Consider the following 16,538-nt stretch of genomic DNA (forward strand, 5'->3'; position numbering starts at 1 on the left):
TAGGAAAATCTGTTTGTTCTTTGTGGGGTTTTTTTTCCTCATTTTGACCTTTTCATCTCAGTCAGTTCTGACCAACATACAGCACTGGATGTGCTGATTACATTTGCTTAGAGCAATCTATGACATCTGTAATGAAAAATTGGCTGTCTTAACATGCTAAACTTTCATTGCTGTAACTTCCTTGCTCACTTAAGGAAAGATTTACTATGCATTAGAAGTGAATTCACTGTGTACACAGACGATTGGTCCGGTATCTGATATCACTGAATGAGAACATTTTTGTTTGTTACTATGGTGATGAAAACCAGTAAAAACCTATACACCTTTGTGGTACTGAAATCCAGAGTTAGGTGAATAGATGTTTAAAGAATACCCACATTTATTTTCACCTGCACAATCCTTCTGGAGCGTACTGTAGACATTGCAACACTTGTATTGATCACTACCAGATTCACTGAATGCTAATCAATATTAATAGACATCTGTCTATAGAGCAGATTTGTTTTCTCCAGTGCCTACAAGGGAATTGTAATAAACTGGAACTCCCACTCCCACCAAAACACTTCTAATGACGCAAGTCTTCCTACACACTCAAACTTCTTATGTATTTGTATTTATCTGAATATTTTTAAATGTAAAATATATTGTTTCATACTTATCTATGTCCAATAAGGTCTTTAAAATGGTTAGATTACTTGAAGCAGCTTCTGGAACAAGAATAAATGTAGGGCAGGGCTTGATTTTTTCCACATGGAATTGATTGGATGGTTGTGTGGATCTCGTATGAGTGACAGGTTGCCCCACCCTCACGCCAGTTAACATCAGAGAAGAGATGAGCTGCAAGAGGGAAGTCATTTTGATTAAAGGGGACCTATAATGCCCCTTTTACAAGATGTAATATAAGTCTGTGGTGTCCCCAGTATGAGTTTTAGCTCTAAGTACCCCACAGATCATTTATTATAGCTTGTCAAATTTGCCCCTATTTGGATGTGAGCAAGAACATGCCATTTTTGTGTCCCTTTAAATGCAAATGAACTGCTGCTCCCAGCTCCCTTTCCAGAAAAGGGCGGAGCTCACGCTTCGGTTGCTCAACAACAACAAAGCTGGAGAATCTCACACAGCCAAAATGACGATTGTCAGTATCGGTGTTCAAGCCTACATTGTTCAAACCGGAATCGGATGCTGATGGAGAGACTCAGGAAGAAGTTACAACTTTTAGAATGCAACGAATGGATACATTTATGTAGTTTCTGTGGAGTATATTCAACTCATTGACTAGCATGTGCCGTCATGTTAATCTTATGTGCAAATCCAGCGTTGAATTGACCCTAATTTTTTAAGCAGTCCAGCGTAAAATGATGGCATTGTTATGTTCCTCCCAGTCTAGAATAGGGGAAGCAGCATTACAGATAACGATAACTAAAGCATTAACATAAAAGCAAAACTTGGCTCCAAAAGTTACATGCCAAAACACAAGAAATGTAGGACAATCAGGTTTATTGGTGTAACAAAAAGTGTAGGAAGTATAAAATCACTTCAGGAGTGGGGAAAGCCAAAAGAAACCAAACAAAAATACCTCTTACTATAGGGAATTAATCTACACTTAACTCAAAGAAAGAAAAGGAAATAAACAACAAGATAGTTCCCTGGGTCCCTCTCTACTTTCAACAGGAGAAAACCAAACAATTTCCAAATAAAAAGTGGCACCCACTCCCTAGAACTTGGAAAATATAGGGTCTATGTACAATATTTACAAGAGAAACGTCAGTTCAACAGTTTAACAACAACTGGAGTGAGCAAGAAAAGTGTCTACATCAATGTAACACAATTTATACAAGCTTTTAACAAAAAGCTCAATAAAAATAAGTCAGTTCCCAATAGGATAACAACAGACAAGGGAAATAAAATAAGCTTTGTAATGAATCGCAAAGGAACAGCAGCAGTAATACACATCAACAGCAACAAGCTCTGTCTTCTCTGGAGACTAGCCAGGATTTATACACACTTCCTTTCATTGAGGACCAATCAGCAGATGATAAGCAGTCTCACCCAATAGGGGTTGGCTGCCTGGCGGTAAAATTATTCAAGTGGAGGTGATGTATTTCCTGTTCAAGAGTGGAGCTCCACTCGCCCATGGGCTGCGTTCCAGTTCGGTTTTTAAAAGCCCTTCCCTCGATAACTTCCCTCAGTCTCGTTGACTCGGATGTACGTCATTGCTTACGTTGCACGAGTGCCCACTTCTGGCGGAACCTTGCAATGGGCTGAACTGGAACGTCCTAAGCCCTTGATCACTTGGAATCCGCAATGGAGCGGATTTATTATTTATTTTTTCCCCTTACAATTTTTTTAATACAGCATCCTATATGTATATATGTGTGTTTTAAATGTTTAAAAAAATAATTAATATATCATAGAATTGTTTGTGGTAGGGTAAATTAAACACGATATGCGGTGACGTCATAATCGTGTTGCATTGTGGGTTATGGAGCTGCCTGAAGTGTACATGTGAAGTAGACTCGCTCCCTCGGTTAAAATCGAGGGAGCGAGGGTCTGTCCATGTAAACTTCCCTCGTCCACTTCACGAAGTGGAACGCACTTCAAAATGGCAGCAGGGATTCCCCCGAGGGGAAGTGTTTAGGGAAGTTTGCGAGTGCGTGTCTAAAACTGGAGTGGAACGCAGCCATGGTCTGCAGCCAGACCCTTCTCGTCTCACCTGGCTCTACCTGCTCAGACAAAGAAAGAGAAGAAGAAAGGGGAAAGAAAACAACCACTACTGCCACTTAGTGGACTAAGGCCCACATAACATACAAAAAGTAAAAGTAATAAAAGATATGACATCCTAGGATGTAACAGCATGGCAACAATACTCTACTACAACAACTCTTCCTCTTGTCTAAAGCAGCCTAACATGGCCTCCTTTGTTGCATGTTCCCGGGGGCAGGGTTTATGTAAATTTTGGGGTTTGTGATGCCACCAGAAGCTTGTTGTAGTCTATACCAGCTGTAGTCCTTAAACAGAGAATTCTTTAAAAGAAAATATCTCCCTTTGCATTGAACTTTGAGCATTGTAACTTTGCAGATGTTGTTTCTGCTCTAATAGCAACATTACATACTAACTGGTTAAGAACGTGAAATCATAATCAACCACTCCTTTAAAGATTATGAGGACATGTGAATTTTAAAAAAAAAGATGTGCACAGATCAATCATTTATAATAAATACTGCAATATTCCATAAAAATAGGAACTGTTGATTTTGATTTCATGGTGACTTTAAAACACTGTGCAGGACCTTTTTTTTCTCCCATTCTCAGATCAAGTTTGTAAGGCCTGTTTGTGATTCACCTGGAAGGTGTTTTTTTTCTTCTTCTTCAATAAAAACCTTTATTGTGTTTTGGACAAAATAAAGGAGAAAAATATCTTCTTTGTATGTGTTATATATATATATATATATATATATATATATATATATATATATACACACAAACCCAAAAGTTAATAAAAAAGGAATGCAATAATTTACAAATCTCATAAACTTTATTTTATTATTTTATTCACAATAGAATATAGATAACATATCAAATGTTGAAAGTGAGACATTTTGAAATGTCATGCCAAATATTGGCTCATTTTGGATTTCATGAGAGCTACACATTCCAAAAAAGTTGGGACAGGTAGCAGTAAGAGGCCGGAAAAGTTAAACGTACATATAAGGAACAGCTGGATGACCAATTTGCAACTTATAAGGTCAAATGGCAACATGATTGGGTATAAAAAGAGCCTCTCAGAGTGGCAGTGTGTCTCAGAAGTCAAGATGGGCACCAATTCCCCCAATGCTGCGGTGAAAAATAGTGGAGCAATATCAGAAAGGAGATTCTCAGAGAAAAATTGCAAAGAGTTTGAAGTTATCATCATCTACAGTGCATAATATCATCCAAAGATTCAGAGAATCTGGAACAATCTCTGTGCGTAAGGGTCAAGGCCAGAAAACTATACTGGATTCCCGTGATCTTTGGGCCCTTAGACGGCACTGCATCACCTACAGGAATGCTACTGTAATGGAAATCACAACATGGGCTCAGGGATACTTCCAGAAAACGGTGAACACAATCCACCGAGCCATTCGCCGTTGCCGGCTAAAACTCTATAGGTCAAAAAAGAAACCATATCTAAACATGATCCAGAAGCGCAGGTGTTTTCTCTGGGCCAAGGCTCATTTAAAATGGACTGTGGCAAAGTGGAAAACCGTTCTGTGGTCAGACAAATCAAAATTTGAAGTTCTTTTTGGAAAACTGGGACGCCATGTCATCCGGACTAAAGAGGACAAGGATAGGCCAAGTTGTTATCAGCGCTCAGTTCAGAAGCCTGCATCTCTGATGGTATGGGGTTGCATGAGTGCGTGTGGCATGGGCAGCTTACACATCTGGAAAGGCACTGTTATAAATTTGCAGACTGTTATAAAAAGAAGTGTGGATGCCACACAGTGGTAAAGATGGCCTTGTCCCAACTTTTTTGAGATGTATTGATGCCATGAAATTTAAAATCAACTTATTTTTCCCTTGATACATTTTTCTCAGTTTAAACATTTGATATGTCATCTATGTTGTATTCTGAATGAAATATTGAAATTTGAAACTTCCACATCATTGCATTCCGTTTTTATTCACAATTTGTACAGTGTCCCAACTTTTTTGGAATCGAGTTTGTATGTATTATATATATATATATATATATATTGTCTGAGTAATAACTGATTACATGTAATCTGGATTATGTAATCAGATTCCAAAAATTAAGTACTTGTAATTAGATTATATTACATTTTATATTACATATTATTCACTCAATGGGCAGTACATTGTTCATAATTTATTGATTCTCCCTAATTCTTCTTATATTAAAATGCACAAATTCATGTAATTTCATATATTAATGTAATGCATTCCCAATTTTATTTAATTCCCAAACTTTTTTTGTCAGCTGAACCTCTTTGATTAATATATTTATATAATGTTTAATGCAAATCATGTTGTTGCTAAAAAAAAAGGACTATATTTTCTTTTTTGTTAGATATACAGTATATGGTAACACTTTACAATAAGGTTAATTAGTTAACTACATTAGTTAACATGAACTAATTTTGAACTGCACTTCTACAGCATTTATTAATCTTAGTTAATTTCAATATTTACTAATACATTATTAAAATCAAAAGTTGTTTTAACATTAATAAATACACTGTGAAGTAACATGAACAATCAATGAACTGCTGTATTTTTATTAACTAACGTTAACAAATACAACAAATGTATTGCTCATGGTTAGTTCATAGTTAATACATTAATGTTAACAAATTAACCTAAAGTGTTACCATATATATCTTTTCTGTATTTTTAGTTTATTTTCAAAAATATTGAAAAAAGTTAGGACAAAAGTAATTTAAAACTTATAAAGAAGCAGTCACATTACGTAGAATAAGTAATATGTAATACATTACATTACAAATGATAGGTTTTTCATGTGTTACTTTGCACTATTTTAACTACACCACTTAAAATGTCCTAAAAGTGTGAAGACATTAGAAGCATGTATTTATTGGTTGAGTTTCTGTGTGTCAGCTCTTCAACAATCACTCTCTCCCATGATCTCTAGACATGTCATCTTAGTCATCTAAATGTAGTAACTGTTAAGAAGGGGGAATTAGACATTGTTATATTTTCATGAATTTGAGATTATTTTATATTATCATTTTCTGAACATTTTCAAATGAATTACACTATGTCATTTCAAAGAATACTTGATAGAAGTTTAGCGACCTGAGATGTGGTGATCCTCCTAAATCATATTTTTATCGTTCAACCTCTTGTAGTCATGGAAACGATATGCTTCCTTGCCGATTCGCGCAGAAATGGCGAGCAAATCAGACGTATGCTCTGATTGGCTGCTGCTCTCTCACCATATACCGTCATTCACTCACACCATTGAACCACCAGGCGCACCTCGTCTAGCGACCCTCCTTTCTGAAGCTCTCACTGGATGAGGACGTCAAGGGGCGGGAAGATGAGGACCTTCAGAACGCATCTGTGTTTTGATTGGCTGTGCGAAAAGCGCTCCAGAAACAGACGCGCGCGCCGCACAGGTATCGTCCGCTTGCCATGTATAAATAGTATGTCTCTAATACCGTTTAACTTAATGACAAGCGACTATCACCACCCGGGAATTGAACTGTTATAAAGGTAAGTCCAGTCAAAAATAGTGTTCAGCTATAATGAACTTAATTCTGAGGTAACTTTGTTAATGTTAATCTTAATCAATGTTATATTTTATAAAGTTTTCAGCTACACTAGCGTTACATTAATTCCTAAATTACTGATGAATGAATGAATGTCTTTCTCTCAATAGTTAAGTGTGCACTTGTAAAGCTCTTTTATTAATGACTTATAATTATAAAATACATAATAAAGAAAAAGTGAATATAAAATAATAAAATCACCTTTCTGAATTAAAATAATATAACAGCGCTTAAGATTAAACTCTATAACTTTACAGATAAAACACTTCCTCTGATCGTGCAGCTCAGTTCTGTCCCTGCAACAAGTTGATCCTCAAATCTCATTAGCCTACTATCATAGTGACTACTAATATTAGATGCTAAAATAGTACAAATCACGTTAATTGAATATTTTAAACAATTGCCTCGCGCCAGTTTATACATTTATAGGGCAAACATACATTTAAAGTTGTTATTTGTTTTAACAATTCACAAATTCAAACGGTGTTTACTAAAATAAAATAGGCTAAAAGCAAAACAAAACAAAATGTTGGTTTAAAAACGCTTAAAAACGTTCGTATTCACGCGTCCTGAATAGTAGGATTAAAAAAAAAAACACTGGAGTAACATCGAAAATTCTTGCTTGTTGTATATGTGTAAATGTACGCACTGTGTAGTACGTAGTAGACGTCCGTGAATTGAGACGCACTCCTCCGTCGACGGAAGGCGGTCCGTTCACAAATACTGCTCGACTACACACTCACCAAACATCTGACCTTATGAGATCTCCGGACGGGACTGGTCTCCGAATCTAGCAGTCTCGTTATAGAAACTAATATATGATTGTAAGGTAAGTATAAAATATCCTGAATGCGATCATATATGTTAGTGATGAATGTGGCGTTCGCGGTCTACTAGAGACACATGTAGGTGGGGTCAGTGTTCAGATCCTTTCCTGAAGTATTACAACACTACAGCTTATGGTATGTATGTTTAATGTAAATGTATTTTATTAGTTACTAACAAAAAAGAATTATTACTAAGAGAAGCATCAGTGAGCAATGAAAGCGTTTCCTCATCACTGTTAGCGGCACGAAAAACCCGAACGCTCAATGTATAGCGCGTTATTTAGGCTACTTCATCAGTAAAATGATCACATTAGGACAGATGGGGTGATTAAGAGGCAAAGATTATTACAGAGGAGGATTAGATCATCCGAATCTAACCAGAACAACAACTTGTATTGGTATAAATCATACTGACTAAAGAAACACGAAGTTACGTTAGCTGTTTTTAACCTAAAGAAGACTGTAAGTCTCAAGATCACGTGATACCGGAATACAACTACTTCTGTTTCTATGAACTCTTTTATGCACATGCTCTGCGTGTAAATAAATAACTACCAATAGTGTTTTGTTTTTTACACATTGACTGGTCAAGTCTGTTTACTTGACACCGAACAAGACAAGCTGCTCTGCAGAGCCATATCTATGTAGGTTAAAGGTAATGTCCTTTACCCAGTTAAAGGGTTAATCTCATTAGAAGAGAGCAGAGCTCCAGTGGCTAACAGGCTTTGCCATGTGCCTCTTTCACTTCCTAATGGCTCTTTCTTCTTGGTGTCATTATGATTTTGCACGGATATATTTGTTTCATTTTTGTTTTCAACTACCATTACCGTTTAAAATGGCTGTTTTCTATGTGAATATATTTTAAAATGTAATGTATTCCTGTGATCAAAGCTCAATTTTCAGCATCATTACTCCAGTCTTCAGTGTCACATGATCCTTCAGAAATCATTCTAATATGATGATTTGTTGCTAAAGAAACATTTTAAAAATAAATTAATACTTTTATTCTGCAAGGGCACATTAAATTGATCAAAAGTGACAGTAAAGACTTTCACATTGCTGCAAAATGATATTTCAAATAAATGCTGTTCTTTTGAACTTTCTATTCATCAAAGAATCCTGAAAAAAAACTCCTGAAATATGAAGCAGCACAACTGTTTTCTACACTGATATGTTTCTTGAGCATCAAATCAGCATATTAGAATGATTTATGAAGCACGCTGAAAACTGGAGTAATGATGCTGAAAATTCAGCTTTAATCACAGGAATAAATGTTTAGTTTAATTTACCTTGGTGAGCAGAAGAGACTTCTTTCAAAAACATTAAAAAATCGAAATAATTAATTTTTTGACCGGCATTATATCTGTAAGCTGTGACCCAGTTCTCTAGATAGCAGTATTGTCTGTTGAAAAACCCATACGGGTCGCCCATTTAGTGGGACTGTTACTGTAATAAACCTGCTTTATGTGAGTCAGTGTGTCAGCTGAATTTATACCGGACTGCACACTTTATTTGTCTCAGTCCATTCAGAATGCCTGGATCACTCCCTGCAATTTGTGAGGCCACATGGCCTAAAGATGTGGGAATCATCGCCATGGAGGTGTACGTGCCCTCTCAGTACGTGGACCAAGCAGAGCTGGAAGAGTACGATGGCGTCGGGGCCGGCAAATACACCGTTGGGCTGGGACAGGCGCGCATGGGTTTCTGCTCGGACCGGGAGGACATTAACTCTCTGTGCCTGACGGTGGTGCAGCGATTAATGGAGAGGAACAGCCTGTCCTACGACAGCGTGGGTAGGCTGGAGGTGGGCACGGAAACCATCATCGATAAGTCCAAATCCACCAAGACTGTCCTGATGCAGTTGTTCGAAGAGTCGGGCAACACTGACGTGGAGGGAGTGGACACCACTAACGCGTGCTATGGAGGAACCGCTGCGCTCTTCAACGCTGTCAACTGGGTGGAGTCCAGCTCCTGGGACGGTGCGCATCTCAGTCGTAGTTTACAGAAGAAAATCAAATGTATCTGTAAACCGTCATGAACATATCAAGATCACGTTTCACCTCAAAATGAAAACAAAAAAGTATATTTATAATTAAATTTTGCTTAAAGAACAATAGGACAAAGTGATTTTTGCATTGTGGCACTTTTTTTTAGGACGGTTAAACACATTATTGTAATTCAAAAGCATTATTAATAGCTCTTATTTTTTTGAAAGGATGTTTTACTTTTACATTTTTGCATTTGGCACATGCATTTATCCGTGCATTACATTCAAGGTAGACATTTTATCAGTCTTTGCTTACATTTATATTTTTATCAGGCTTTGCTCGATTCACTGGGAATCAAACCCATGACCTTGGTGTTTCTAGCACCATGCTCTACTGTTTGAAATGCATAAATGTTATATTACATAAGTTATATATATTTATATATATATCATGTTAGTATTTGGATTACTGCCTTTAATTTAAATTATAAATTTTTTTACAGTAGTGAGAATCACCATTAAGACTAAGGGCAATTACAAATGACAAAAAAGTAAGGTTTTAGGGGGGAAATATCTTTAATTATTAGGGATTAATATCACAGTGCAAAAGATCATATCAGTCCTAAAACATGCTTCATTACCTTCTATGCAGAATAAATCGTATTTTGGGTTAGTTTTTATACCAGCTCTTATTTTAGGGTGAAATGTGACCTGACCATGGCATGTTTCCACATACACTTTAAAAAGCATTTAAATATTGCTGCTTAATTTTGATTTGAGTTGTTTGCCTTTTGAGCATTGACTAACTAATAGGTTTTGATGGCGCAGGTCGCTACGCTCTGGTTGTTGCTGGTGATATTGCCGTTTATGCCACGGGCAGCGCCAGGCCTACAGGGGGAGCTGGAGCCGTGGCCATGCTAGTTGGACCCAATGCCCCTCTGGCCTTTGAGAGAGGTATGAGGCCTGCCTTAACAGCCAGCTGTCATGACCTTTGTCACACTGACATAGAGAGCTCTAACAAAACAGGGTTTGTTGTCTTTGTGATACCAAGGTTAAAATCCACACTATGTTTATGCAGAAAACATCATTTAGACCTAGTTATGTTCTGAATTCTTTATTTCATGAAATAATTGAAATGTTATCGCATATTTTAACAGGGCTTCGTGGGACACATATGCAGCATGCATATGATTTCTATAAGCCAGATATGGTGTCTGAGTATCCAGTGGTGGACGGCAAGCTTTCCATCCAGTGTTACCTCAGTGCTTTAGATCGATGCTACGCTGTCTTCAAGAACAAGATCCATGCCCAGTGGCAAAGAGGTTGGCAAATATATTCACATATTCTCAAACAGTGTAAATCAATCATAGTTTCTTGAGCATCTTTTATATATTTGCTTTAATCTTTTTCTTTATTTTATCTATTTATGTATTATTCTGCCATATTGTGAAAGTAAATAGTGACTGAGGGGATGCCAGATAGCAAAAAGGATCATTAAAAATTCTACACACAAATTCTATGTACTCACTTTTTTACTATGTACTTATATTTAAATTAATAATTTGATACAATGCACTTATTGTATACATACATGTTTTTACATTCTATATATAAAAAGTAAAGCACAAGTGTTTTACAAGATTATATCAACACAATATAAAAACTGTTTGTACAAACTCTGTCATAGTGTCTAGTATTATTAGTTTGTTTTCTTAAGGGCTTCTCTTGTGTTTCAGAGGGTCTTGAAAGGCGCTGCAGTCTTGAAGACTTTGGCTTCATGGTGTTCCACTCTCCTTACTGCAAACTGGTCCAGAAGTCTTTGGCTCGCCTAATGCTCAACGATTTCCTCCATCATCCCAGTCCAAACACAGAGAGTGGCCCCTTCAGCGGACTGGAAGCTTTCAGGTTAATATCCTCCATCCCTTGGCGTTAAAAATGGTAGCAGCACCAAATGAGTGTCACACAACAGACAGTAGAAAAAAAAAAATAGCTTGCACAATCAATCCCACTGGATTTTTATTTAAAGGAAAAGTTCACCGGAATGGAAAATTCTGTCATTAGTTACTCATATTGTTCCAAACCCATATGTTTTTTTGTTTGTTTGTTTGTTTGTTTGTTTGTTGTTTTTAATGGGACACAAAAAGCAAATTTTTGAAGATTATTCTTACAGCTCTTTTCCATATAACAGCAGTTTATAGTGACTGCATCATGGATAAACCAAACGATTTAAATTTCTTTCCCATTTCTTGCAGAGATGTGAAGATTGAGGACACTTATTTTGACAGAGATGTGGAGAAGGCCTTTATGAAAGCCAGTTCAGAACTGTTTGAGAATAAAACCAAGGCGTCTCTCCTCATATCAAACCAGAATGGCAACATGTACACACCATCAGTGTATGGCTGCTTGGCTTCAGTTCTCGCACAGTAAGTGTCACGGTTGCATTGTCTTGTTTTCCTGAGTGTACATTACAGCATTCTTGATTATTCAAAGCCACTGTAAATTTGATGCACTGATTATTTTTTTTTTTTTTTTTCAAATCTCTACAGACATACACCCCAGCAGTTGGCAGGGCAGAGAGTTGGTGTGTTTTCTTACGGCTCAGGCTTTGCTGCCACACTCTACTCTATCAGAGTCACACAAGACGCCACACCTGGTACGCACACACACACACACAAGCAAAAGCTGGTCATGATATAAGACATTTTATGTCAGTGTAGTTGTTATCTAGAATTTTAACACCAAATGTTTTTAGTTATATTGTATTATTATGCCATACATAACAATGTAGTAATGGCTATATTTTTAAAGGGGGAATGAAATTAAATGTACTTTATCTTTTATTTGGAACTAACCTAATAGTAATTGCAACATTGCTTGGCAATTGTAAAAACCTACAGTTACTCCGTGTCTACACCGGATGCAATTAGTGCGTCATGTCTAAGGCAGATGGAGCCATTAAAATCACTGATGCTGTGTACACTGAATAGAGAGCATCAGTGGCTCTATTTCTGGTCTACTACTTTTGACAACAGGACATATGGATTATGGAATATGTTTTGAAATATTCAGTATAGACACAGACTTACACATTGGACACAAGCGGCATGCAACGTATTCATAATCAACAAAGCTGCCTGAAGTTACATAAGAGGCTAGTCACCCAGCCATTGTTAACTCAAGGTTGATTGACAGTCAGTCAGTTGTGCTAATGTACATCTTTATTTTAAGGCTCTGCTCTGGATAAGTTGGTCTCCAGCCTGTGTGACCTGCAGGCCAGACTGGACTCTAGAAAGAAGGTTTCACCGGGTGTTTTTGCTGAGAACATGAAGCTCAGAGAAGAAACCCACCATTTAGGTAATCAAGCATGTGCATTCTGTTCTTCCCTCATTGATTTTTTTTTTTTCTTTATGAAAATCTTTTGGATCCATTTGACCATGTGATGTTTCTCATATTCCTTCAGCAAACTACATCCCTCAAGGCTCAGTAGATGAACTTTCCCCAGGAACATGGTACCTCACTCGTGTGGATGAGAAGCATCGTAGGCAGTATGCCAGGCGCTCTATGAATGATGACAGACCTCTGGAGGCTGGATTGGTCACTTCCAGCATTGCTGCTGAGGTATGCTGTATGTCTTTTTTCATTGTTAAAATACTTTCCTCTGTATCAGTTAAACATGTATATTCAACTATAAGTAAAGCCCAGAGTATACTTCAGCTTTTACGTGTACACTAGGGCTGGGTATTGACTAGGGCTAGTATTGACACAATTTTCACAATTCGATTCGATTACAATTCACATGCTTTAAATTCGATTTGATATCGATTACTTTGGATGTATTATTTTACAGTACATGGCAAATTTTCTAGAGGAAAAAAATCTCCCAACTACACATAGGAGTCATTTAGTACTACTATAATAATATTGAAGGTTAAATTAACTTATTTATATACAAACACTTAAATTACACTCAATGATTAGAATTACATAATTATATTTCTAGTCCAATTCATTTTTTTTTTAAAATATAAACATTTAAATCGTGGCTGTCATAACTGATTTATTCAAACATGCATTAAATATTGAAGAACATTAAAAATGATAATGAATTAGGGCTGTCAAATGATTAATCACGATTAATCGCATACAAAATAAAAGTTTGAGTTTGCATAATATATGTGTGAGTACTGTGTGTAATTAATATGCATATATAAATACACACAAGTTAATGTATACATTTAAGAGAAATGTTATTTATGTACAAAATATTTGTATTTATATATAATTATATAAAAATATAAATAAATACATATACTTGTAAATATTTCTCAAAGGAGAGGACGTTCACATGCGCTCCGTGCTGCTGCTTCTCTTTAACTGAGGCGCTAAAGAGATCTTTCACGCCACATTAAACAGCACCAAAACGTTATTTATTTTTTGAATCTCATCATAAGATGGATTTCATTTGAAATCTGAGACTTTGCTTCATACCAAAAGTAACAAAGCACAAAGATTATTGCGATTTATTGGATGGGAGGCGCTACATATTCTGCTTATTCATCAACTGAAAATAAGCTAGACTAATCGATTCTTGGGATTTAATTGATAAAAAATGAGAATAGATTTAAATTGAGAAATCTTTTTCTTTTTTTTTTTTACCCAGCTCTAGTGTACAGTAGTGTATGTGTACAGCATATGATGTACATTTTATCATCAGCACAGTACTTCTCTGTACGCACACAGCCAGATTATTCTAACCCTGAATACCCTTTATGCTCGTGCCTTGAAATTTTGCATTAAACACATTGACCTGACATAGGCCCAGTCTGTTGTTTCACAGTCGAAAAAGAAACAGAAGAGACAGAACAACAACAATCTTCTGGAGCGGCCAACAATAATAGACACTCTCATTGAGTGATATCACAGCTCTAGTTTAAATGAGTACAATGACATTTTAGCGCTCATAACTTCTGGAGAGAAATAGCCATTTAAAATTTGACAACATGCACAAACACGGGCCCTTGACACATGCGCACTAGAAAGTTTCATCTTTGTGTCTGAGCTAAGCAGTCACATCAAAACTGAAGTATACTTTAGGCTTTAGGCATACTTTAGGCATTAGTAGGTTAATTTCTCTGAAAAGTGCCTTAATCGAAATAAACAAACCTTGAGAGTGAAAAAGATTCACAATGCTCACATTCAAGTTGGTTACACGAATCTGTCACGCCGACCAACAGAAAATGTCACGTTCGGAAACAAACACTCTAGTCTTACCACTGCTGACTGACTTTTTTTTTTTTTTTTTTTTTTTTTTTTGGAGTAAAACAATTCTAAGTGTTTTGTGTTTGGCTGATTGTGTTTTTCTGTCATTCTCAGCATGTTCCCAGCCCACTCAAGAAGATGCCCCGTATCCCAACTACCACAGCTGGCCCTGAGGTGGTCGTCATTAGTAACGGGGATCATTAATTTACCTCTGTGAGGTGCACATAATGGCAGATCACATGATCTGTAAAAGAAACAAGCTAAAAAGGGCCCCAGGACTTCTGAAGCCATATCACTTGTCAATGAGTGCTATGAAACTCAAACTCAAAGCTTTTTAAATGTTCCAGGACAGAATTGGTTTGACCGTCACTGTGTTGAAGATGGCAGAGGAGTAGTTTGGAAATGAAGTGTTAGAACATGGGAAGGTTTCTCTGTGGTGAACTCCCACAAACTGCTGCTCAGAGTCATCTATGCAGATATCCTGACTTCTTTAATCCTTTTAAGTTCAAATATCTACCTGTTGGCATTTCACAAGCTCCATGTTGTCAATCCTGTCGTTTAACTGACATTTTAGGACAGCCAAGAACTCGAGGGTCGGAGCATCAAAACATGGATGTTTTAGGGAAGAGTTTCCTTCGTTTTTAATCGATCTAGAAGCTGCCGTTTTCACTCTCATGACTGTATCATTCTGTCCTCGTCAACTGACAGCTGTCAGGATTTCTGTTTTTGCTAAATTGTTCTTTTATAAAGCTCCTTCTAGTCAGTCTTATCACCATGTCGGGGAAATGTACCTGGATCACATATTAATGAGCCATAAACTTAAAGTTTTAATCACATTAAATTATTAAGTAATTGTTTTGTCGCTGCTAAACTGGTATTTATGTCCTTTGAAACAAGAGTCATTTCGAAGGACATAAGTAGATGGTGTTCATTTATATGAACACAGACCAGGAAGTAAAGTCATGATTATTGTTCAGAGAATTAACGCGTGTAACGCGTCAAATGTAATCGGTCACACTGGTAATGACATATTCATTTTGGACAACAGACAGTTTTAGGTATTGAAGTGAGTCACTTGTAAATCACAACTAACCCTAATATTCCCATCCTTGATCTGTTGAGGAATTGCAAAGTGACATGATTTCATACCGATGTGAGGTCAAGTGATCAAACGTTTGACCTTTGATTGTTCCAAACCACAGAGCACTTCCCAGTAATGATGCAGCTGTTTCAGAGATTTGTGAGAGGAGAGAAGCAATATTAATATAATAATACCACAATATTGTAAAAGTTAGCACCTTAAAACCTTGACGTTAAAGGGCTTAAGGCAGATATTATAGGCTAAAAGCAAAGAAGAGAGATTTTCAGAAAGAGATTATGCTTAATTGCACAAACGCTGATAGCAAGATAGCATTTCCTTCCAGAACATTCTTTAATCTGTGGGTCCATGTTATCATCTGAATAAACAAAAGCACTTCTGCTCCAGCTGCATATCCATCAATTTTGAGAAGCCTTATTCTAACAATGTACAAAACACAAAAGGGTATATTCTGAAAACTGTATAGAGGTATTTTTCTTTCTTTTCATTCTGCTGCCAGGACATGTTGACTGTAAAGATATAACTTGAAACAGCCAATGTTTACAAGAGGTTTCCCTGAGATCAGTTCATACCAATAATTGGTAATGTACAGTACTAACTTATATTTGTAGATGGACAAAAAATGGTATCTGATCAAATGCAACTTGTAGAAAACAAGCTGTATAGACAATGTGTCACAATTGTACATGGGAATATATGAACGGAGTATTAAATGTTAATTTGCTGATGTCTCTGTTTATTCTTTGACTCTCATGGAGGTTTGAATTTCAGTGTTTTGCGTCCATTGAATTACTGCAGGGCCAGAGTAATGTGTATTATAATTTACATATTTAACATGGGCACTCTGCCTTTATCAGCAGCAGGGGCGATTCTAGGATTTCAGTGTTAGAGGAGCTCAGCCCCCAATGAGGGTATGATTTAAAAACAAAAAAATAATATATTGTTTGTATATAGGCATGAACAATACAGAAGGTTCTACTACCTCTATCAAGTCAATCCCTGAATATAAAATTAATTACAATAAGGTTCATTAGTTAAACATTAATGTATTAAATAGCATGAACTAACCATGAGCA

At 36.6% G+C, this 16,538-nt stretch overlaps 1 protein-coding gene across 3 annotated transcripts; it reads left to right on the plus strand.

Annotated features, from left to right (window-relative positions):
* The first annotated feature begins 6,971 nt into the window (after window positions 1-6,971).
* hmgcs1 (3-hydroxy-3-methylglutaryl-CoA synthase 1 (soluble)) lies at window positions 6,972-16,182 on the plus strand. Of its 3 annotated transcripts, none has more exons than XM_067395727.1 (10): window positions 6,972-7,119; window positions 8,639-9,096; window positions 9,933-10,058; window positions 10,262-10,426; window positions 10,841-11,009; window positions 11,357-11,527; window positions 11,651-11,757; window positions 12,333-12,458; window positions 12,565-12,722; window positions 14,478-16,182. In XM_067395727.1, exons 1-10 carry the CDS (start codon window positions 7,109-7,111, stop codon window positions 14,565-14,567), a joined length of 1,581 nt encoding a protein of 526 aa, XP_067251828.1. In that variant the 5' UTR covers window positions 6,972-7,108; the 3' UTR covers window positions 14,568-16,182. The 3 variants fall into 3 exon arrangements, with proteins under 3 accessions (XP_067251828.1, XP_067251831.1, XP_067251829.1); XM_067395730.1 differs by having other exon boundaries at window positions 6,986-7,114; XM_067395728.1 differs by having other exon boundaries at window positions 7,006-7,252.
* The last annotated feature ends 356 nt before the right edge of the window (window positions 16,183-16,538 follow it).

This window comes from Chanodichthys erythropterus, chromosome 10, assembly GCF_024489055.1.
Source record: "Chanodichthys erythropterus isolate Z2021 chromosome 10, ASM2448905v1, whole genome shotgun sequence".
NCBI lineage: Eukaryota > Metazoa > Chordata > Actinopteri > Cypriniformes > Xenocyprididae > Chanodichthys > Chanodichthys erythropterus.

Bases quoted from the DNA above. Each gene is read 5' to 3' on its own strand.
- hmgcs1 (XM_067395727.1), top strand. The intron at 10,059-10,261 runs GTATGAGGCCTG...ATATTTTAACAG, and splicing joins CCCTCTGGCCTTTGAGAGAG to GGCTTCGTGGGACACATATG. The intron at 11,528-11,650 runs GTAAGTGTCACG...AAATCTCTACAG, and splicing joins TTGGCTTCAGTTCTCGCACA to ACATACACCCCAGCAGTTGG.